This window comes from Anthonomus grandis, chromosome 16 (genome assembly GCF_022605725.1).
Source record: "Anthonomus grandis grandis chromosome 16, icAntGran1.3, whole genome shotgun sequence".
NCBI classification, from domain to species: domain Eukaryota; kingdom Metazoa; phylum Arthropoda; class Insecta; order Coleoptera; family Curculionidae; genus Anthonomus; species Anthonomus grandis.
This window is the reverse complement of record NC_065561.1, coordinates 8,950,106-8,973,600: the sequence shown is the minus strand read 5'-3', so window position 1 is coordinate 8,973,600 and position 23,495 is coordinate 8,950,106. Positions and strand designations below refer to the sequence as shown.

At 32.6% G+C, this 23,495-nt stretch overlaps 1 protein-coding gene and 1 pseudogene across 1 annotated transcript in view; one reads left to right on the top strand and one right to left on the bottom strand.

Annotated features, from left to right (window-relative positions):
• Positions 1 to 1,090: 1,090 nt before the first annotated feature.
• Positions 1,091 to 3,763, bottom strand: LOC126745958 (uncharacterized; annotated as a pseudogene).
• Positions 3,764 to 4,470: 707 nt separating this feature from the next.
• LOC126745466 (mitotic checkpoint serine/threonine-protein kinase BUB1 beta-like) overlaps positions 4,471 to 23,495 on the top strand; it is a 129,234-nt gene continuing 110,209 nt past the window's right edge. The window contains exons 1-3 of the mRNA XM_050453320.1: positions 4,471 to 4,858; positions 22,795 to 22,999; positions 23,058 to 23,282. Coding sequence (XP_050309277.1) covers positions 4,731 to 4,858; positions 22,795 to 22,999; positions 23,058 to 23,282 — 558 coding nt within the window. The 5' untranslated portion in view covers positions 4,471 to 4,730. The remainder of the gene's footprint in view (positions 4,859 to 22,794; positions 23,000 to 23,057; positions 23,283 to 23,495) is intronic.

Below are 23,495 nucleotides of genomic sequence, written 5' to 3'. Positions count from 1 at the left end.
AATATTAACACGCCATTACGAAAGGACTGACATAAGGCTAGTAAATAAAATTTCCATCAAATTTTCTCCTAAATATCTTATATTAAATATAAAAACGTTAATTTTCTTTAAACAACTAAAAACCTAAAACTTATTACTAAGTAAACACACTCATTCCAGCAAGCACTCGAATAAAATTAAATTTTAAATTTAAATAAACACCAAGACAAAGTAATTAACTAAATTAAACCCTTTGGCCTTAATACAAATAACGTAACAAAATTATTATTGTTTAAAATAAAACACACAAGTGAAAATTACAAAGGTACCTTGTTTCTATGTGAAGACACAGAAAAACAAAATCCAATACACTGCTGCTTCCACACTATACGCTTCCACAAAATGTTCAATAGTCTTGTCCTCGGTTCAGTAACAGCCTCCTCACTAGTTATTAAAACTGTTCATGGAAAATGTTATAAATGTTGACTTTTCTGTTCACAACTTTATATTCTTACGAAGCGCCCACAAAATAATATGCTTTAACTTAAAGGCAATTTAATAGCTAGTTTACAACGCTTTTAACTGCAACGCTCAATTTTGCAACATAAATTTGCTTTTTATTTAAATTTATTAAATACAGGAAACAGATCTTTCCCATTTAAAGATATGGACAGGAAAGGTTTTATACCATTTCCGTCAAAAGACACAAACTGTTAACTAACTCTTTAAGAAGATCAACTTATGTGAAACAAAATTAACATCGACTTCGATGTTTTGGGTTTTTGATTTTACGTCGCTGGCTGGACGGAGCAGAGATCTTGCCTGGTTTGCATTTATCGTCATACTGGGTGTGGTGCGGGGTAAATTTCGTGTCGCCGCGGCTTGATCGGGGCAAGACAGACCCAGACACCAATTCCAGGTATCGGAGAGTTTTTGTAAACTGTAGTTATTATTTGAGACAAATTTAATTTGTCTGTGTTGAGAAATTGATTTCGCAACAGATTATTTTCAAATTTCAGTCGTTCGAAAACATTTGTTCTGTGCGTTCGTATTCTGTGTATATTTTTGATATGGAGTGGACCGAAGATTTGTGTTTAAAATTAATAGAAATTTATAGGGATAACCCTATTTTATGGGACCCTACAAATTTACAATTTAAATTGTCAAAAAAGAAAATAGACATTTGGCAAAACATAGCTAGTCAATTTAACTGCGACATCTTAGAAGTTATGGAAAAAATTGAAAGTTTAATGACTTCTTACCGCCGAGAAGTTCGTCCAAGAAAAACTAAAAACACTGAAATTGTAAGCATATATACCTATTTTATTATTTCTTAATTAATATAGGTACTTATTTTTAAAAACAGGCAGTTTTTCATGAATTTTGCAAAAATAGGTTTTTGTGAATTTTGTGAATGTGAAACCTATAATACAAAAAAAACAACATATTAAAAATACATCGATGTCACAACACAGTAGAGATACCTTTTCTATGCATAATTATTTTGCCAAGGTAAAGCACCGTTGGACGTAAAATATTCGGCAAGCTCATTTGTTCAGCACTTGTAGCCGATTTTCGAGCTACTTTTGGAATGGTGGTTAATCCAGTTTGACCATCGGATTGTTTTCGCCATAATCCTTCTATTATTTGTCCATTTATCTCGCTATCAAAACTTCCATTTGGACTATACACATGTTTCGAAGATTGATTTTTTCTCAAATAATTGTGCAAGTAAATGCATGCCATAACAATATTTTCTGCTTTATGTGGTTCTAACAACATTGGCTTCCTTAAAACTCGAAACACCGCAGATAATATACCGAATACGTTTTCAACAATTCTTCTCGCTCGAGAAAGTCTATAATTAAAAACTCGTTTGGAAGATCCATTTTGATGAGAGTCTGGGTATGGTTTTAAAATATTATCTTTTAAAGGGAAGGCTTCGTCAGCAACGAAAACATACGGGATATGGTTGTGTCTTCCTGGTAAAACATCTGGATTTGGCAAATTAAGAGAATTTTCTTTGAGTTTTTTAAACAAAGTTGCATTTCTGAAAACACCTCCGTCAGAAATTGTTCCCTGACATCCAATATCGGCATATAGAAAGTTGTAATCAGCATCGACAAGTGCAAAAAGGAGAATGCTAAATGTTGATTTATAATTAAAATAATTACTTTAATTACCACTGCAAATTGGTGCTTGTATTTGTATATGCTTGCCATCCATGGCACCGAGGCAATGGGGAAAATTCCAATTTTCTTCATATTGGCGAGCTACTGCGCTGTTTCGGGTAGCTGGAAAGAACCTTTTGATTTATTAAGGAAATAATAAAAGTAGCTAATAAAAAATACAATAGAAAAAGAAAAAAGGTACAAAAATAAAAGTTTATAACTGCTGAATATTGTTATGTACGATGACAAACTATGCGGTTCCGGGTTCCGACTAACAAGCAGATCAGTTTAAAAATATGGGTAATAGCCGAGATTAATACAAACCAATTGCAATTACACAAAAAAATGTTTTGAAATCATAAACATAGGACCAATTATTAGACTACGTAATTATGTCTCAATTATTTGTTTACAGGAGACCAATTTGGCCGGAAACACTGAATCAGAAGACACATCATCAAACGTACAGCAAGAAAGCAGTGAACTTGTACAGGAAGACGGAGAAAATATTGAAGAGACACAAGTTCAATCAAATAATAAAATAAGTAAATGTAAATCACTCACAAATATGAAACCAAAAAATGTGAGAAGCGAGGATCCTCGAATAGGCGAGACCTTCAACATCTTGAAGCAAAGAAAGCCAGGAGGAGAGAGAAAACTAAATCTATTCTATATGGGGATTATGTCGCAAGCCACCTTGAAAAGTTTGATCCGCATACACGAGCTGTAGTCAAGCACAAATTTGCCACCATTCTTTTCGAAGCAGAAATGGGAACATATCGACATCTGCATCTATGCATCCAAACCCCAGCCCACAATGGAGTTACCCTGAAAGTAACAGTTCGGCGTTAACATCGACTCCATTTCCATCACCCAATTATAGCCAGCAACCAGAACAGACATTTCAAGGAAAAAAAACATCTGGCTGGGATGCAACATCAGCAACCAATACTGACTCTACACCAGCATTTTTATCAGCGCTCGGTTCTGCTCCAGGACTTGTCGCACTCAGTATGGCACAACCCTCGATATCCACTAATGAGCCATCACCTGGACAATATGAACAACTATATTAAGTGCCGCAAATAAATTAATACCTACTTAAGTACCTAATGTTTTTATAGGCTAAATTTTGCAAGCAAAACCAAATAAAAATTTACCTTGATATATTCTTGTAGTGATTCAACTAAGGCCAAGCAAACTTCTGGAATAATGGACGAGATTAATTGCTTCGATACTTTAAATGTGTACGCCAGACTAGTAAAGGAATTTCCAGTTGCTAGATAGTGCAGGGTAATGGCCAATCCTTCTTTAGCTGGAATAGCTTTTCGGTAATTGGTATTCTTTTTCTCAATTTTTGGAGTCACTAAATTAAGCAGTTCATCAAATATTTCTGGGGACATTCGGCAGAAGTTCCTAAAATGACCAGAGTCTTCATTCCGAAGCTCATCCAATAAATTACTCGCGTTGTAGGAACTTCTGTTTTTATACGGTGTTGTCATCTACCAGCGTCTGCGCCTACGCTTCTTATTTTATTTGTTTAGTAAATTATGTAAAACGAGAAATCCTGCACTTGCACACATTAAATCATCGTCACTTTCGCTCGATGACATCTTTAGCTCGATGAAAAATTGGAAAACTACCACACAATCAAAAAAAATTTAAAACCACCGAACCGCTACCAACGGTCTTCAATGCAACACTAAAAATTCGGTGTGGACGATGTTCTCAAATCCTTACAAACGCTTACCAATTCCGACAGCACATGTGCCGTTGGCGTTGGTCTACGTTGGAAACTCGGTCTGTACGCGACCTAACGCAACTATCTTAAATTCTTAACTAAATGTAAGTTTCTATTGTGTATTTGTAAACAAAACCTCTCAAGAACTTGTCTTGTTTCCCTATAATTGACACAACTGAAATTTGTCAGAGTGACCAAAATCCAAAGGACACAATCACGCAAAATGGCGACCCCCTAGTAGTGGTCATTTACTTTTCATTGAATTGGCAGTCCAAGTATATTTATTAAGTTCGTGGGAATATAGCATATGGCATAAGGCAGTATTTCCTAGATTTATTTAAATAGTTATTTAACGTCCAATTAAATACGCATTTAAAAGAGTATTATGTTCAATATGCAATTAAAGAAGAATTCTATTTAAATTGAAAATTCAAAAAAAGGCGCCAACTAGTATTTGTGAAGCAGCTGCGTGCTTCGATTCGGAGCTTGCACTCATTTGGAGCCAGCTTTACAGACATGTTTACTTATTCATTACCAACAGCAGAAAATAAAATGTCACAAGCGTCAGTATTTTTTTTTGAAAAATCCCTAAACGGACTTTTCGTTAATTAAAATGGTTTTCTCTTCTGGGAAGAGGCGACCATAACAATAAAATTGGGGGTGCGGGTCCTGAATGGCCGTAAAAATATAAACAAACATCGAAAACGCTGGACGGTTATCAATAAGTGTTGATTTATCTCATAACATTCACGAACGGTTTTATCTTGTGGTCAATTTGACAGTTCTGTTGTTGGGTCGCTGTGCTCTCGTCTGCACGTCAAAAAAAAGTTCTCAAAATAATGGATTTCGATATCAGCAAAGAAAACATACAGCCCCTTAGAAGGGGGCGAAACGTGCAAATCCTCGAAATGGCCCTACAGGCACAGACAAATCCAGAGTATCAACAGCAATTACTGCATCAGAGACAGTAAGTAAAACAGGATCATATTTTTGTTGTTTTTATTGTGTTTGTGATGTTTAAACTCCAGTGTTCCTAGAGCTAGTTTAGTTCATTTAAGTACTTTATAGTCTTAAGGGATCAAACATGTGCCAATTTAATGCAAATTGCTTCAAAACCTTATGTCAACATCATATTTGAAAAATAAACTCTTATCTACCTATACTCTTGTACCATTTAAACTTGGGGTACCTGACAAATACTGCCTATACACAATGCCCTTCACAATTTAAACAGTTCATCATTTTATATGTAAGGGTACTAATAATAACAGAAATAAATACAAATAATGTTATTACATGCATCTCTCTTGATAAATGAAGTGCTATTCAGTTTTGAGTTTATAATCTGGGTTTTTTGCATTGTTTTTAGTTTCATGAATTCTTTTGGAGGCCTCTTAAGATGTTTCTTTATTTAGTTTCTTTTTCAAATATTGCTTTCATATCACCTACCTATATTATATTTAAAAAGGAAATCCTTATTTACACTCTATTGTGCCATAAAAATGTGCTGTACCCAACAAATACTGCTTATACACCATGCACCTTCACAATATATCAATATCCATCATTTTATAAATAGAAAATATATCAATAAAAACAAAAATAAGTAATAATAATAATTCTCATAATCTCCTCAGTACAAAGTACATATACAAAACTACAGTTCCTTAACTGAAGAAAATGTTGAAATCTAATAAAAATAGTCAGATGTTTTTACAAAACAATCATCCTTTCACTTCTCACTTATGCTAAACTTAAATACTTAAACACAAATTATTGAGATTTTAAAAGGGCTATTATGTTATCAGTAAAAAGCACAAGATAATTGTCAACAAATGATTCTGTCATTTATATAAATTACAAAAAGGAGGGGTCCTAGGATTGATTCCTGGGGAACTCTGTTTAAGACACCAGACATGCTTTGAGAAAGTTTGTTGTATTCTACCTGATAAATAACTGCGAAGTAACTGCTGACTTATATCTCCAAATCCATATTGTTTCAGTTTCAGTATCAATATATTATCATGAGAAGCAATAATGTCACTAAGTGGAAAATCCATAAGTAAAACAGACTCCTTTAAGTTTTTGGGCATTTTTGTTGATTATATAAATTATTTAGAGTTCCAGTTTACAATACAAACATTTGCTGCTGAAAATTTTACTTAAAAAACTCATCGAGAGAGTAGATGCTTTTCTTGACCAGGAAATTTTTGAGTCTTTTCTTAAAAATAATTATATTTGGGGCATTTATTATGTTATGATTGAGGTTATGATGCAAGTGATTATAAATCTTACAAGCATTGTAAATAATATTTTTCTGATAAAATGCTGTTTGCTAAAAATCTGGCAATAAAAGGTCTCGCCTATGAGTATTATATACCTGGACAGATCTATTTGCTTGAAAAATTGGTTTATTTTACTTATTTCAAGACTGTAAACTCCAATGAATGTAAGGATTTTATTCTCTTTAAAGTGCACCCAGCATGAGTCTAAATTTAATATTACTAATGATCCTGATTGCATATTTCTAAATATGAAAGTGTCTCCAGTTCAGAATCCCATATCGCCATCCATAGGAATGGAAATTGGCATAATATAAAGTTAAAAAAAATGCTTTACCACAATGCTGTGAAAGAAATTTTAATGCATAGCAACAAGTTTTTAATTTATTGCAAAGAATATCTACATAAGAATTCCATTGCAGATCATGGTCAAAAGTAATGCCCAATAGTTTAGAACTGCTTGATGAAAGTAACTCCGTTTGTGTATCTTTAAATAAAATAACAGAATTTACTGCCTGCCTACTTCGTGAAAAAGCAACAAAATCAGTTTTATCCTGATTAAGGAATAACATTTTTTTTTCAGACCATTAAATTATGCTATTATACACACTGTTTTAGTCAATGCTAATAGTCTCTAAGTTTTTACCTTCAATCAAGACATTTGTATCAAGATATGACTTTTATGTTAGGTGCAATACCCTCTACAAAATATACCAGGTCATTAGCATACACCAAAAAAAAGAAAAGCACCTAAGATATGGCCCTGAGGCACACCCTGAGATGTTAAACCAGACTTGATACTCTCATTATTAATTGTGACAATCTGGCTTCTGTTCTAAAAATAGGATGTGAACAATGTCAATGATGATCCATCCGCTAACAACATACTTAAAGAGCTTATGAAGTAAAATGTCATGATCCACAAAATCAAAAGCACAGGAAAAATCTATAAATAACCCTAGAATTGTTTCCCCTTGTCAATTGCTGCCACAGCCTGAATTTGAAATTGGGATAAAGCTGTTTCTGTACTTTTGGAGAGGGTAAAACCATGCTGTGCAGAGTTTAATAATTCATACTTTGTAAAATAAGAAGATAAAGATTTTTTTTATATATAAGTCAAGAACTTTTGAAAAACTAGACTACAGATTTATCACTCGATAATGTGTACTTTGTAAAATAAGAAGATAAAGAATTTTTTATATGCAAGTCAAGAACTTTTGAAAAACTAGACTACAGACTTGTAACTTGATAATGTGTGTAATCATTAGGATTCCCTTTCTTAAACAGAGGTGTCACATTAGCTCTTTTTTATTTATCAGGAAAAATTGCTTTCTCCAAACACAAATATATAATAAACAATAAAACATCACATGAAATAAATCTACATTTTTTAAGAAAATTATTGGAGATTTCATCAAAACCTGAATTGCATTTGAACACCTTAAACTATTGATTAAAAACCTTTAATTGCATAAAACTTGAATTGAAGAAAGAAGAAATATACAAGCTGTGTTATTTATATATTTTATTGTCAACAACCTTAAATATAAAAATTGTTTGCTGATTAATCACATTAACTTTAATGTTCCCAAAGTGTATTTAAGACATTTACACCAAAATTTCTTTAGGGTAAATCCTGGAGGCATTTCTTCTATTAACAGAATGATGGATAATTGTAACCAGTATCTAAATAAATGTAATATAGATATTTTTATAATGTCCAGGGCACAGTTGAGGCTGTTATTGACTAAAAACTAGCAATTTAGGTTTTAAATAGTTATTTCCTTTTGTTTTTTTTGTTTCTGTTTGATTTTTTGTCTGATTTGTCTTTGTATTCATTTTATTGTTCCTTTTCTCCTTACATGTAATTACAAATCTAGTGTCTTTGGTGTTTGTAAAGTGTATCATTAAATGAATAAATAAATAAATTAATAGAGATACAACATATGCTGAACAAACTGCTGGCATGAAAAAAAGAATTGTATCTTAAAGATGTATGCAGAGACATAACATTATAATCAATAGAGAAACTAAACTGATAAAGGAAACTTGTAAAATTTTTGTTGAAATTATTGGCCTCTTGTTTACTGGACAATTTTAGATTGTTTTCAACTATCTCAATGGCAGCACATTTTTTTTGTTTTTTTGCAAGAAACACATCACAATATATAATAATAACAGAATATATCAAAAAAAGTATCAAGAGCAGTGTTAGGGTATATTTGCATATAAACATTGTGTTAGTCTTCAACCTCCAATGATTATAAAAATAAAGTAAAATTATCATTTGAAAAAATTTGTCTCTAGGATACAGATGTTACTTTAGTTTTTTGACATTTCTGAATATCAAAACATAAAAGTTGGGCAAAGTGATCTGATAGGTTCAAATCCACAACCATAGCCTCAAAAGAAATGACATTTGAAATTATAACAATTGTCAATACAAGATTGTGAGTGTGGTGTTGTTCTTGTTGGTTCTCTAATGATATCTCACAAATCCAAAGTACCTATCAGATTAAAAAACATTGACAAAATTAAGACTAGGAACAAGAAAGTTTACATTGAAATCACCTCCCAGTATCAGAGAATAGCTGTTCTTCAGGACACTATTAAGAAGATTATTTAAACAATAAGGAAATCATTAAAATTACCTCTAGGTCCTCTATAAATAACAAATAAAATTACTTTAAAATTTCCAATCAAAATGCTGGCACATTCTAATATTTTTTCTACACAAAAAGGACTTAGATTTAAAATTTAAAAATTTTCCCTGAAATTACCATTTTTGTATATTGCTACACCACTGTGTTTAAAACTTTGTTTGCGGAAACTACTATATAACCTAAAATTAGACAATTTAATTTCCTGCATTTCGGGAAATGGCTTCCAGTAGTCTGGCAATATCTAGCTCAACATTTTTATTTGAAATGCACCGAATGTTTTGATGGCAAAACATGCCCTTTAAAGGGCTATAAGATTTTTTATTTGTCTTAAAAAAACTTTTTTGTAGTCTCAACCTTTTTAGTGGTTTTATCTTTTGAAAGGGCTGTGTCATCTAAATTAGGACAAGTTAATACTTGCTACAATATAACAACAGGATAAAAAAACAATTAATATGGGTGGTCATGTATGAACATGACTAAACAGCATACTGTATTAGCAAGAAATTTAGTAAAGGAGTGGTTCTAATTTTTGTTAATAATAAGTTGTCTACCCACATCATTGTGCCAACAATAGAGCAGCTCTATGTGCCAAGTTGGAAACTGTAAATTTATCATTAGTGTTTTGTGTACATTCCATGACAGTTTCCCAGTGAGTATGGTGGTTTAGTAAAGTGCCTAGGAGAAGATCCATAATAAGGTTACTCAAAATAATCTCTAAATCTTTAAATAATAATTTTTTAAAGTTTTATCTACATAATTTTATATACAACAGCAGAACTGTATTTCTAGATTTATTATTTTCTAATGTGAAAATTCCCCTTGTCCTGAAAGTAAGTGATGCATATATGCTCTTGCTCATGCATTTACTACTTTGCCTATGCCAATTTGAATTTTTTAATATTTCAAAATCAAAAATTGTTATTAATTTTTCTAAATTGTATTGAACTGAATCATTTCCTTGCTTTTGTTAACTGGCATGATTGTTTGGCTGATAATGACATAAATGTGTCTAGTGGGATCTTTTGGACTTTCCATATGTTAGTGAGCCCTCTGATTAAAACTATATATATTTTTCTTGCCCTAGAGCTGAGCTAGAGCCTTTATACTTTGATATAATAATTACAGAGGCATCGATAATGCAAAAAAAAAACTAAAATCCTTTAGATTGGAAGTTTATAAATGACAAACATTCCAGCCATAGTTTGCCCAACTCTTTTCATTATGGAGACTAATCTGCTCTTTTTAGTCAAGACAGCAAACTTATTTAAGTAGCATTTTTAAATTGTTGATACTAATAGTGATGACAATGATAATAGAAATTCCTCCACCATTGTTACCAATGCTTCTGCTGGTGTTCTTTTAATGTTGTAGTACTGACTTGCCTGTTATTAATGTTTATAAAAATTTAGTCCAATTACTTATAAACTTGCCTATACTTATACCCTAATTATTTCTTAAAAAAATGGGTGCATCCCATTATACTACCCCTATTCATACTATTTGAGAGCTCTCTACACACTTCTAGTTTGCCATCCAATTTCTGGTGAATACATTTTTTTTTATGTAACTTTATACAAGTAAATCAAGACAATCTAGTAACTAGCTACAACAGCAAGTAATGGTCATAACCAGGCACCAGATAATATTCACAATTTTTTAAAAAAGCTCATTCTATTGTTTTGCTTTAAACTTTGTATTGCGGAGACCATATTAGGCTTCTATGCGTTGATACAACCTTGATAGCACCAATATGTCAAACAGCTTTAAACAACGATCAACATTAAAACTCTTAGTTGATCTAATAATGAAGTCCATTGTTTTATGTCCCTCATTTACTAGGTTTGTAATATGCTCTGTAAATGCTAGATTGCAATATATTATAACTCCCAGGTCCTTCTCACTATTGGATTCTCCAAACATTACATGTTGCATATTATAATAATTATATATAACATTTTTATTAAGAGTTATACTCATAGTAGAACATATTTTGCTATTGAAGTGCATTTTCTTCTCATTATTATATAACATTATTCAAATTTTTCTGTAAACTGAACCAATCTTCCTTAGAACTAATTTCCATACATATCTTATACTCATCTGCAAAAATTAATGCTGCCAGTGTAAAAATCAGATGTGGCACCTCTAAGCTCAACATATTGGTGCCTATTTGACAGATAAGAAACAATAAAATTATAAATTTATTTATTTATAATCAGACACATTATTTTAGTAAACTGACTTTACAATAAAACTATGCTTAACCCTATTAAAGGCTCTGCCTTTTCCATGCATTATGAACAAATTGACAAAAGTTAGTAAGATTTGTCTACTTGGTCAGAGTCCAGGTTGCTGTACAGACTTCAGATTGACATGAAATAGAAATATATTGAAATGAAATAGTCTTTTTGTCAGGTGTGAAAATTTTAAAGTCTCTAAAATGTAAAAAAATAGTGTCAATATACTATAGCAGAAGGACGGTTTACCTGCAGTCTTCATGATATCCCTATAATACTGTGATTTGGAGTGATCACAATCTAGGTAGGCTGAAATTTGTGTAGTTCAATGTGTTCAGATCATCTACCTACATTGGCTCAAGTGGCTCAACTCCTAGCGGAGCAATCTTGCTCCACTTTTGTTTTTTTCAAGGAGTATTGGCAGTGTTCCTACTCTTTGCCAATGACGAAGGTTTTTGGTCTCATTAAGAATTATCATGACTGCATGCAGCAAGCAGATCTTGATTTGGTTTATAATTGGTCTGAAGTTAACTGACTCCTACTTAACCTTCAGAAATGTAAGAAGATATCAATTTCTTTGCTCATTGATGAGATTGGCTTTGGTTACATATTAAATGACCACACTTAGGTACCATCATAATATCTTCTTTAAAAAACTTCGGCTTTGTTATAATATCAACAAAACTATTTTCTTTTACTTTAAGTAGAACAATTTTGATAGTAGAACACTGTGGTGAAATCCTCTTTACCTGATACATCTTTATTATGGTTTCCTAATTATGATACACTGCATACAATGAAATTGATGCTTCAGATCTCTTGAAGCTTTAAATTTTGCTAATACCTGCATCCATACAAGGAGACACAATGTATTTTATCTTTACACTTATGACACCAATTTGATCAAGAAACAGCCCATATATAGATCATACAATGGGTTCAATGATGTTCAGTTATGATTTTATGTTGACCTTCAAAAAACATGTTCCAATACAAGTCTTAGCTTTACCGTAATTAAAACACTTACAGAAATAATGTCTAATAATAAGTAATTTACAATCTTTAAATAACCCTAACTTGGCAACACAGCTCTCAAATTTAAAAAAATAAGGTGCCAAAATGTAGAGAATAAAAAGTTCTTTCAAACGAGGTATCACTCAAGCCCTATTGCCATTTAAAATTTTCGAGAGGGAGGTTCTGGAGGGTAGGGGTTTTTTTTTTTTTTTTTTTTTTTTTTTTTTTTTTAAGTACTTTATTGTCGAAAATTTGGTACATGTACACGAATTTTATTGACAAAGCTTCAGAAAATAAATACAATCAAATCAGAGTTTACAAAACAAATATAAAAAATTTATACAACATATAAAATGCCTAAAAAAAAAATGCAAGAGAAAATGTTACAAACAAAATCTTTATAAAATAAAATACATGCATGTAGACAAAGGTAGCAGAGATAAAGGGACACATAAAGGTATGTTCAAAATTAAAATTAACAGATTAAAAGCTTAGCATCTACTACACAACATCCTCAGCCTTAAAAAAGTCTTCAATCGAATAAAAGGCTTTTAGAAGCAAATATGACTTCAGTTTACAACGAAACTGGCGCAAAGACTGAACACTTCTTAATTCCACGCTAATGTGATTATAAATCATTAAATCGCTATATATAAATGAATCTTTGATAGATGTAAAATGAGGAATAGGAAGGGGAATATTATTAATCTGTCTGGTAGGATAACTGTGATGTTGGATTGGAAAACTGTTCTTATTTTTGAATATTAAACATGCAGTTTCCAAAATAAATAATGATGGTAGGGTCAAAATACGGCTCTCTTTGAAAAGATTACCACAATGCATTCTAGAATGGGCCCTAAATAAACTTCTGACAGCCCTCTTTTGCAGCACAAAAACAGACTGAAACAGATAATTTGAACATGCACCCCAAAATGGAAGAGCATACCTTAAATGCGACTCGAACAAAGCAAAGTACACATCACGAGCAACATCTCTCCCCAGTTCATGAACGGTTGCCCTAACAGAGAAGCAGCCAGAAGCAAGTTTTTTATTTAACTTTATTATATGGTCAGAAAACTTTAAATCTTTATCAATGACTAAACCAAGAAATGCAAAATTGTCTACCATGTCCAATGCGTTCTCACCAAAATCAAGACTCTCAGCTTGAAAATTGAAACCAATAATGTGGGACTTTGACATATTTAAGCAAAGTTGATTGGAATCACACCATTGCTTTAATTTCAGGAGATCGGCTGCAACATCTCTGACAAGCTGCTTGGGATCTTTATTCGACCATAAAACCGTTGTGTCGTCAGCAAACAATGTAAAATGTCCACATATGCTAAGAGTAATAAGATCATTAATGTATACAAGAAATAGAAGGGGACCAAGAACTGACCCCTGTGGAACACCACAATCCACAGACTCCCTACCAGAAAAGTCACCATTAAGGTACACAGACTGCTCGCGACCAGACAAATAGCACTCAAACCACTTCAGTGCAACACCCCTAACTCCATAAGCAGAAAGCTTCTGAAGCAGTATCCTATGACTCACACAATCAAAAGCTTTGGACAAGTCACAGAACACCGCCGCAGTCGCCTCTCTTCCATTAACACCCTGGAGAATTTTGGACAAGAAATCAAACATAGCGTCAGAGGTGCTTTTCCCTGATAGAAAACCAAACTGTTCATCTCGAAGAACCCCTTCCCCCAGAAGAAACCTTAAAAGACGATCCTTCATAAGTCTTTCAATTAACTTAGATAAAGTAGAAAAAATTGAAATCGGCCTATAGTTGGATGGACTAGAACGATCACCAAACTTATAAAGAGGCAAAATTTTTGCTAATTTTAGGCAAAGAGGAAATGTGCCCAACTGAAATGAAATATTAATAGCATCAGAAAGAGCCTGAATAGCACTCAAAGGAAGTTTTCCCAATAAATTCACTGAAATACCATCGTCACTAGATGCCCTTTTTTTTTTCATTGATCCTATAGTGCAAAAAATCTCCCTGGGAGTAGTGGGGCTGAGGTAAAATGAGTTTCCACTAGTGGTAGGTAAAAATTTGAGAGGGTCATAAGTGGAAGAGAGACCCTTTGTGAGGATATCAGCAACCGAACAAAAGTACTTATTTAATATGTCAGAATCAATCCGCACTTCTTGAGAGCCATTACTCTTGGACACAACCTCATTAACAATTGACCACGCTTCGCGTTGCTCATTGGAGGAATATTTCAAACGTTTGGAATAATAGAGTCTTTTCGCTTCACACACAACTTTCCGGTAAACTTTTCGATATCTCGAGAATAGCGACAATACAAAATTATTTATCGGGTAGAACTTTTTTAAAATACCAAAAAATCTAAGATTACGACCGGAAATGCGAATACCAGGAGTTAACCATCTTTTCCGGTGCCTAAATCGATTTTTTAATGGGTGAACGGGAAAGTATCTATCAACTAACTTTGAAAGAGATGCGTGAAATGAAGCAAGAGCATCCTGCTCACAAAATATTGAGTCCCAATTAAAAGATCGACATCCTGCGTCAAAAGACCGGAAGTTCCTTGTGCTGTAAATTCTACCCAAACCTCTGGATTTGTATCTTTTTCTGAATGGCACCTGAGCCAGGATGGCATTATGATCAGACAAAGCTGGATCAAATACATTACAAATTACATTCTCCTGTATATTGAAGGCAACATAGTCAATGGTTGTTGATGTGGTACCTGTTACACGCGTAGGGCTGTTAACATGCATAGAAATATTAAAAGAGGAAAGCAAATTAATTAAATCCAATGTAGCCCTATTCTCCCCATCTTCAAAAGCTATATTAAGATCTCCAGCAAGAATTATAGTATTTTTAGGAGAAAATTTTAAAAGGAATTGTTCAAGCCTATCTAAAAAAGTACTTATACTACTATTTGGGGAACGATACATACACACAATATAATAATTGGCTTTACCAGAATAAACAATTGAGAATTCAAACTCCTTTTCGACACTAAGATCATCAAAATCGCCAAAACCAACAAAGCCGTCGCAAAAACATTGATGCACAAGAGCCACAGTGCCACCATATCCAAGGCCAGCCCTACAGAATTTGGAAGCTACAGAGTAGCCAGGAAGGGAAATTGGTTCCTCATTTCTCAACCAGTGCTCAGTAAGTAAGACAATGTTTGGAAAATTTAAACTGTCTAAAAGTATATACAAATCATCAGATTTACCGCGCAGTGATTGAATATTCAAAAGCATAATAGAAATGCATGCGTCAAAGTTGCCTACCCTAAAAAAGAAGGGGTTGAAAGAGGCAGAGTGATTACTACACAAAAATTGTCCCCCCTTGATAATAAAATTGACGTGTCCTAGCGATTTTATAAAAATCTAACTCGTTTTGAGATAATATAGGTGCAAAGTTTTCAAATTGACACCCTGTATAGTACCTTGACTGTATTCTATTGCAAAATAGCATTGATAAGCTAGCTCGTTGGCGTACTTACAATAAAAAAAAGACTATTTTTGAAGATATGGTTACATAACAAATGATACCACATAAGTAAATGTACCATTAAAAATCTCAAGAATTTTTTTCAACTACACTCTTGAGAACACTACACATTTATACAGATTGATTCTATCTAAGACTAGGGGATCGTCACTGACTGAAAATTAACATTTAAGAGACATATGGATAGAGTTTTTAACTTAAGTTTGAAAACCCTTGGCTTCATTGTCAAATCAACTAAGGACTTCAAAAATTTAGACGCCCTAATTACTCTTTACAACAGTCTTATTAAGTCCAAATTGTTCTTTGGGGCTCTGGTGTGGTTTTCCATCTATGATTTCCATATAGATAAGTTGGAATATGTTCAGAGAAGATTTTTGAAGTACTTATCCTTCAAGTAAGATAGTATTTATCCTGATAAGGTAAATATCACTACTAAGTCAACATAATTTTTTTGTTCCATCTAACAATACTAGAAACCTTGTTAAATTCTATCTAGAGTTTAGCAACTAATTTAGCTAAAAATGCACCAATTTCTTGTACCAGCTCTTGGTTCAATTCTTTGTGTGATTGAAATATCATTGATCTTTGTTATGGTTCAATATCCATCTTTACAGAAAAGTTCAAGCCAAGCGCCTATTCTTGTTAATGACAGTATTAATTTAGGTTTTTTAACTTTCTTGGATGGTTTGCCTTGTATTATGTCTTTTTGTTGACAACTCAAGCACCTATTTTTAATAATGTCAATTTGTGAAATTCGTCAAAAATTATAAATACAATGAAGCACCTTCTTTACATTAGGTTTAAATTTAGTTAGTTGTTGCTGTTTATCTGTACGGGAGAGCAATAATTAATTTAATCTCCACTTTACTAGTAGCTAATCTAGTCACTGGCAAGAGTAAATGTTTTTCATTTCTTGTAAGGTGATGACATATGCCCTTAGAATATTAAAAGACTAGAATTAGTAAACAACAACTTTGTTTGAGTTCAACATGTGCACAGAGGCAAGGACGGTGTTTTGTTTACAAACATATTCACCGATTCTCTGTAGTCAAGTTTAAACACATTTTCAAAAGAGGAAATTTTCTGCTATGTACATATATCAACACATATAATAATGTTAATTTAACTTATTGGTGTTAGATTTTGGATTAAAAATAAAAAGTAGAAATAAATATATCTTAGTCCAAGAGCAAAACTACAATCTTTAAGGCAAAAAAAATTATTAACATTCTTATTCTTAAAACCGCTTCTGAAAAATTTGGAATGGCAACACCCCAAGCAAAAGCTGATGTCTTCTTACGAAATGTCACCTCGCCAAACATCTTTGTGTTTACATTTGGCATTTGTGAAGTTCTGTGTTTTTACTTTCCTTTTTGACTAAAAAAGGAAAAAGGACGCATTTGAGGGTTTTTGTGAACTGTTACGATGGTAAAAACTTGTGCCGTTTGTGCCACACTATGGGAACAAGACGATTCAAGCCAATCTTTTCCCAAGTAAATATCGATAATAATTATGTTAAGGGGAAACCTTCATCATAAACGTAGAATAAAAAAAGCTTATTAAGAAATCTATAATAATTATAAAATATTTAATTTCCATAAAAATGCTTTTTATTAAATAGGTACCTTTACTCTAATGAAGTGCGTGAAAAAAAACGCATAGAGTTCATAAACGGTAATATGGTTTGTAACTTAAAGCATAATCTATTATTAATAAATATTTATCATGTAAATATTTCTTGACGACGTCGCTGGTCAAGATTTCTTGCGTTTGTGAAATCAACAATGCGATCGAGCGGCGTTGCGATGTTGTTGTTTTTTCCCTAATATACGTAATCTGCATTTTACTTTGAATATTGACTTCTTTATAGAGTATCATATCATATTTTATTAAAGAGGAACAGTAGTATTGTTTTGTGCCTGTCAAAATAAGTGACACATTTTTATGATATTATAAGTTTTTTTTCCATTTCTACATAAGCATTTGGCATCATTGCATCAGAGATGTTGCAAGCAAACAAACTGCCTATAGTTTCATGGCAATGCTAATTCTAGCCTTTCAATGTTCTAAGTGTATGCCTGATAATATTAAATAGTTATTTTATATATTTTTGAACAAGTTTAAAATAAATGCCCATTTTGTAGTGTCTTAAAAAAGGATCTACAGAATTGATCTTGCTTCTTACAGCAGTATTTTAAATACTCTTAATATACAAGGTGTCCAAATAGGGTATCAGCACTTTATTTGTGCATTTAATCTCAGTCGTGGCAACGCCGCCACTTACGGTGGGAGTCAAGATGTAAACGGGTTCAAGGAATTTCAGTTGCAATGGAGCCATTTACCGGAGAGAATGCGCTTTTTGTGTACGTGCATTTTACCAAAACAATAATTCAATCGTGACAGCACGCCGTCTATATCGCGCTCATTACCAATTACATGATATTCAATTATCACTTAGCCCTGATGTTATTAGAAAATGAATCAGAATGTTTGAAGCCACTGGATCTACAGTGAAAATTCATAATCCAGGTCGCCCACGAATCGTAAGAAGTGCAGAAAACATCGAACGAGTACGTCAATCAGTCAGAGAAAATCCAACCTTATCTGTACGGAAGCGAAGTCAGACGACTACTCTCAAAAGATCATCTTTACATAACATTTTGACCAAAGACTTGCATCTGCATGCATATAAGATACAGTTAGTGCAGGAATTAAAACCGAGGGATTACAATACATGGTTAGAATTTGTCAATGAAATGATGGAACGATTCGTCGATTTCAATAACATTTTATTCAGGGATGAGGGCTAATTTTCATGTAAATGGCCAGGTAAATAAGCAAAATTGCAGGTACTGGTCTGACGTTAATCCTCGCAGAAACACGAACGTCTACTGCATAGCCCCAAAGTGGTCGTATGGGCTGCTATGTCTGCTGATGGCATAATTGGGCCGTATTTTTTTGAAGATCAAAATGGACGGGCACTTACCGTTAATACCGAGCGGTATTGTGCAATGTTACAAGATTTTCTTGCACTATCTCTCCGACAGTTTCAAGGTTTTAACTTAGAAACCTGGTTTCAGCAGGATGGTGCGACATGCCATACGTCAAATCGGGCAATTGAAGCTGTTCAACAATTATTCCCCAATAAAGTCATTTCAAGAAGAGGCAATATTAACTGATCTCCTAGGAGCCCGGACCTGTCGCCACTTGATTATTTCTTATGGGGTTACCTCAAAATGTGTGGATGGGTAATCAATAATCTTCGTTCTCGATTTGAAGAGTGCATACAGTGCAATGGACACCATTTAGACAACATTGTTTTTGGATCATAAATTTCCATTTACTGTACATTAATTTGCCATAAATAAATGATCATAGAAATATGGTGTATTTGGTTTATGCAAACATCACATTGCTGATACCCTTTTTGGACACCTTGTATAATAAATAAATTAACTTGCATATTACAAATGTCGGAAACATTAGGAAAAATTTAAATATAATCATATAATTATACCAATTACTCTATATGGATATGTAAAAGGGTACACTTGGCCCTAAAAGTAATATGGTGGGTATTAAAACCTGCTCTAATCTTACTTAGCTAGCTTCTTTTTAACAATATTTTTGACAGTTTTCATTTTAACTGATTTTTTTGCACAATTGCTTAAGTGTAAGCCTATTCAAGTGATATTTGTTAAATATCAACCCTGTGGAGTAGTCACTTAAAAAAAAGCCATATTTTTACTCTAATGCTGACCAACAATTAATGCCAGCCTGTGCAGACTAGCAGTAATTATTACTTAGGCTATTATAGAGGAAACACATTTTAAAAATTGATAATTTTCACTAAACATGAAGATTTTTTTAAATCATATCTTTTGGTAATAGTATTTTCTATTTAAGGCTGGTTAATTTTTTTGTTGGATATAAGTAAAAAGATCAACTTCAGACTCGATTTATATATTTTGGTCAACATTTCGATCTCTATGAGATCATCCTCAGGACTCTAAAAGATATATGAAAACACAAATAAAATCATTTTAGCATAGTTACAAAGGTTTTATTTATTTTCAAAAGAAGTATATCGCCCTTTTTGAATCTCACCTAAGGTATGGCATTCTGTTCTTTGGTTACTGTACTGCTATCAAGTTACATTCTCTGTTTCTTCTGCAGAAGAGAGCTGTTAGGGTCTTATCATGTGCAGACTATAGGGACCACTGTAAGTCTCTGTTTCAACATTACAAAATACTAACTCTATATGATCTTATTTTGTTTGAAACATTTCGTCACTGTCATTCTAATACCTTCCAACAAAGGGCTAATATACATAATTACCAAACACGTTCTAGACAAACCCTATAGGTACCTCAGTCTCAGACCACTTTAAGTAGAAATACTATTTTCCACTATGGAAAGCTCATGTATAATTTATTGCCTTTCACAACTTGATTCACAACTTGAATAGACGAAAATTTGATATTGTCATTAAAAAAGTTTTATTGAGCTGTTTATTTATCTGCTAATTATTCTTTTGCAGAATTTCTTGACCTACGTTGCAGAAACTCAATGACTTGTAATTTCCGTGCATAATGTATGTATGTTTATTTTATTTCTACTGTACCTCGAAGTGCACTTTGTAATTGTTTGTTATATGTTTATTGTAAATTTGAAAAAGAAAGAGTTCTTTGCAAATTGTACAGCAAATTTGCTTTTCAATAAACTTTTGATTTTGTCTTCGTTTTAGTTCTTCATTTTTTTTAACATGTTTACCATATATATATGGTATAATATTCTTTACAAGAAAAATGTACACTCCAGTTTTGACACTATATTTATAGGGTACAAGTATATGTTTAAGTTAAATTTCTATAAGCTTTTCTTGTAAGTTTGCAATACATCAAAAACACATATCCTGGGTGTATTTGCTTAATCCTCAAATACTAAGCGTAACTCATAACCAGTAACTCATACATGCAACAAAAACAACAAACACTTTCTGGGCAACACCTCTACATTTAATAACTAAACAATCTTGAATAATTACACAATCTGAATTAGGGAAACCAAACTAATAATCCCAAAAAGGGGGGAAACAGGAGAACAAATTTGAAATGGTTGCACAATATTAAAACGCAATTAATTCCCTCCAACAAGGGTGACGCGGACCGAACGTGTTACTGGTGGGACGTGTGTCGTTCGACCAGTGTTGCCATACTCGACCCTCATAAATTCGATAGAAGGCTTTGTAAAAAATTGGTAGTTTCGGTAGATTTTATAAATGCAACTTTAATAGAACGTATAATTTTATATTACTAGACTTGGATCAAAGAATATCACATAACATACTCTGTGCACTATTTTAATGTATAATTTGTCTATATTTCAGAAAAATCCTATTAGTAATTTTAGTTATTCTCATTTTTAAGGCATTAAATGTACTGTAGTTCTTCTTTAATTTCTTATGGCCCCTTACAATAACATATTTATTGAAGACTTATGTAAGAGAGAATTAACTTTTAATATTCGTGTATGTCATATGGATAATGTTAGGTTTAAGGCGTTAAGTCATCGTTACATACGTCAGTGCAAGTGGCCACATTAACCTTATTTAAATAAAGAATTCAGCTGGGTATGTATGCTAAAAAACAAAAGAATCTGGTAATTGGTTATATTAGAGTAGAGAAATTAAGTTACATTACAAGAACACCTAAATAAGTGAAATAATCTCAAACAAAATTAATATAGAAAAACAAGCTTTTAATTTAATCCTCATAAGAGTTTCCCTTTTAAATTAACATCTGTCATTTGTACAATAAGTTATTTTGAATGGGAAAATTATGAAAGAAAGTGAGAAATCGTTTTTGTCTCAAGACAATACCTTTGCTTTGTTGTTAATAAATTATATGTAGAGAATAAAAGCTTTCCTACAAAATTGCAAAGGCTATTAAATACCTGAACGTCATCTCCTGATTTTATCTTCTTAACAGATTGCCAAAATAACTCAACATTACTAATAAAGCTTAGTATTTCTTTAGTGTTCCGAAGCAAACTCCACTGCTCATCTAAATCTTGGAATTTTTTTGATCCATTAGATGGAGAAAAGATGAGCAACATGAACAATGGATGGTATGGTATACATGTACATTGTACATCTACCTTATGTTACCTTTTCAGGGTCAAGAAATTTAATTGTTGTTGAAAAATGTTGTTTCTTAAAGGCAATCTGAGGGCTAGTTGGCTACAAGATTCTATAAAGAAATCCAGGCAATTTGAATGGGTGTTAAATAAGAATTTAATATAGTTGCTGTCACTAAGGGTCCAAAGTACATATTTTCTATATGTTGAAAATTTCATAATTCTATATGTTTTCTCTTTTAAGGAAAGAATCAAAAAAGGTTTGAAGAAGCACAATAGTTACTTTTTGTATAACACATGTAATTTAGGAGATTCTGTTAGCATTTCATGATTAAGTTGATTAAAATAAGGCAAAACATAGTCCACAAATTGAAAATATAATTTATTATTTGGATTTTGTAATTTTTGTAAAATATTATCTGGTAATAAAAGTCATTTTTATTGCTGACAACATCAACAAAATACAATTTTAATCAGTCATACTGCTCTAAGATTCCTTTAACAACACTTTCGAGGGGTAACTAGTGAGTCTGAGATGTATGAAGTAACTTATGGATTTTAACATTATAGAAATTTTCGCTTTGGACTGCTATTAAAATAATTATGAATATTTCTTGCCAAATATGATATATACATTGGCAGCTTATGCACAGAGATGAAAGAAACCCACTTTATAGTAATTAACTCTGGAATATCATTTTGCAAAAATGCCATCACAGAGTAATAGGCACCAAACATAACATTCGCTCCCTTAGAAGTAAAAAAATGGCGCTAATATATTTAGACAATATTATTTAAAGAAAAAAATCTGTAAAAAACTATGACAATTCGATATATCGTAAATTAAAATGCTAAATCGGTAGATTACCGAAACATCGGCGGTAGAGATGGCAACACTGCGCTCAACTATTTTCTTATTATATTATCAACCCCTTAACCACTTTTTAGATTATCATATCAGTTGGCTGTTATTTTATACGTAAATTGAAAGTTAAAGAAAATTTGTTTAAATCCCAACACGCATCCTATATCAATACTTACACCATATTTTCTTTCCATCGCAGGCAGTTTGAGTTACAAATTCAAAATTATCAGGGTGATGATCCTCTGGAAAATTACTATGAGTATATCACATGGATTGAACAGAGTTATCCCAAAAACGGCCATGAAGGAAACTGTACTGAATTGCTTGAACTTTGTCTGTCAAAATTTGAAAATGATCCGCGTTACACAAATGATAGAAGGCTGTGTAAGTTGTGGATCAAATATGTAAGTATTTGTTTTTTTTTTGTAATTTTTTTTAACGGCTAATTTATTATTATTTTAGAATGATCTGTTTCCAAACCCAGAGGAGCTCTACCTAATGATGAAATCTAGAAATCTCTGTATAGGCTGTGCTGATTTCTACAAAGCCTGGGCGTATTACTATGAAGCAGCTGGCGATTTTCAAAAGGCAAGCCTGGTGATTGAGGAAGGCAAGAAGAACCTTGCCCAGCCTTATGAGGAGCTAGAGATCGCGCATGATAACTTGATTAAGGCAGCTGGAGAGCATGTAGGTTATTCAGTTACCCTTATAATGTAGTTATTCATTATAGTACAGTCGTGCTGTATGAGAATGGATGCAAAAATTAGATAGAAGGATGATTGGGGATGGTCTTGGATTGGCGCATCCCCTTTGCACTTACAACTTTGACTCCATGAGATAAATTGTTCAGAAAAATCAGAGCTACCTTTTCTTCGACAAAGCCGAAATTCATCCGAGTTG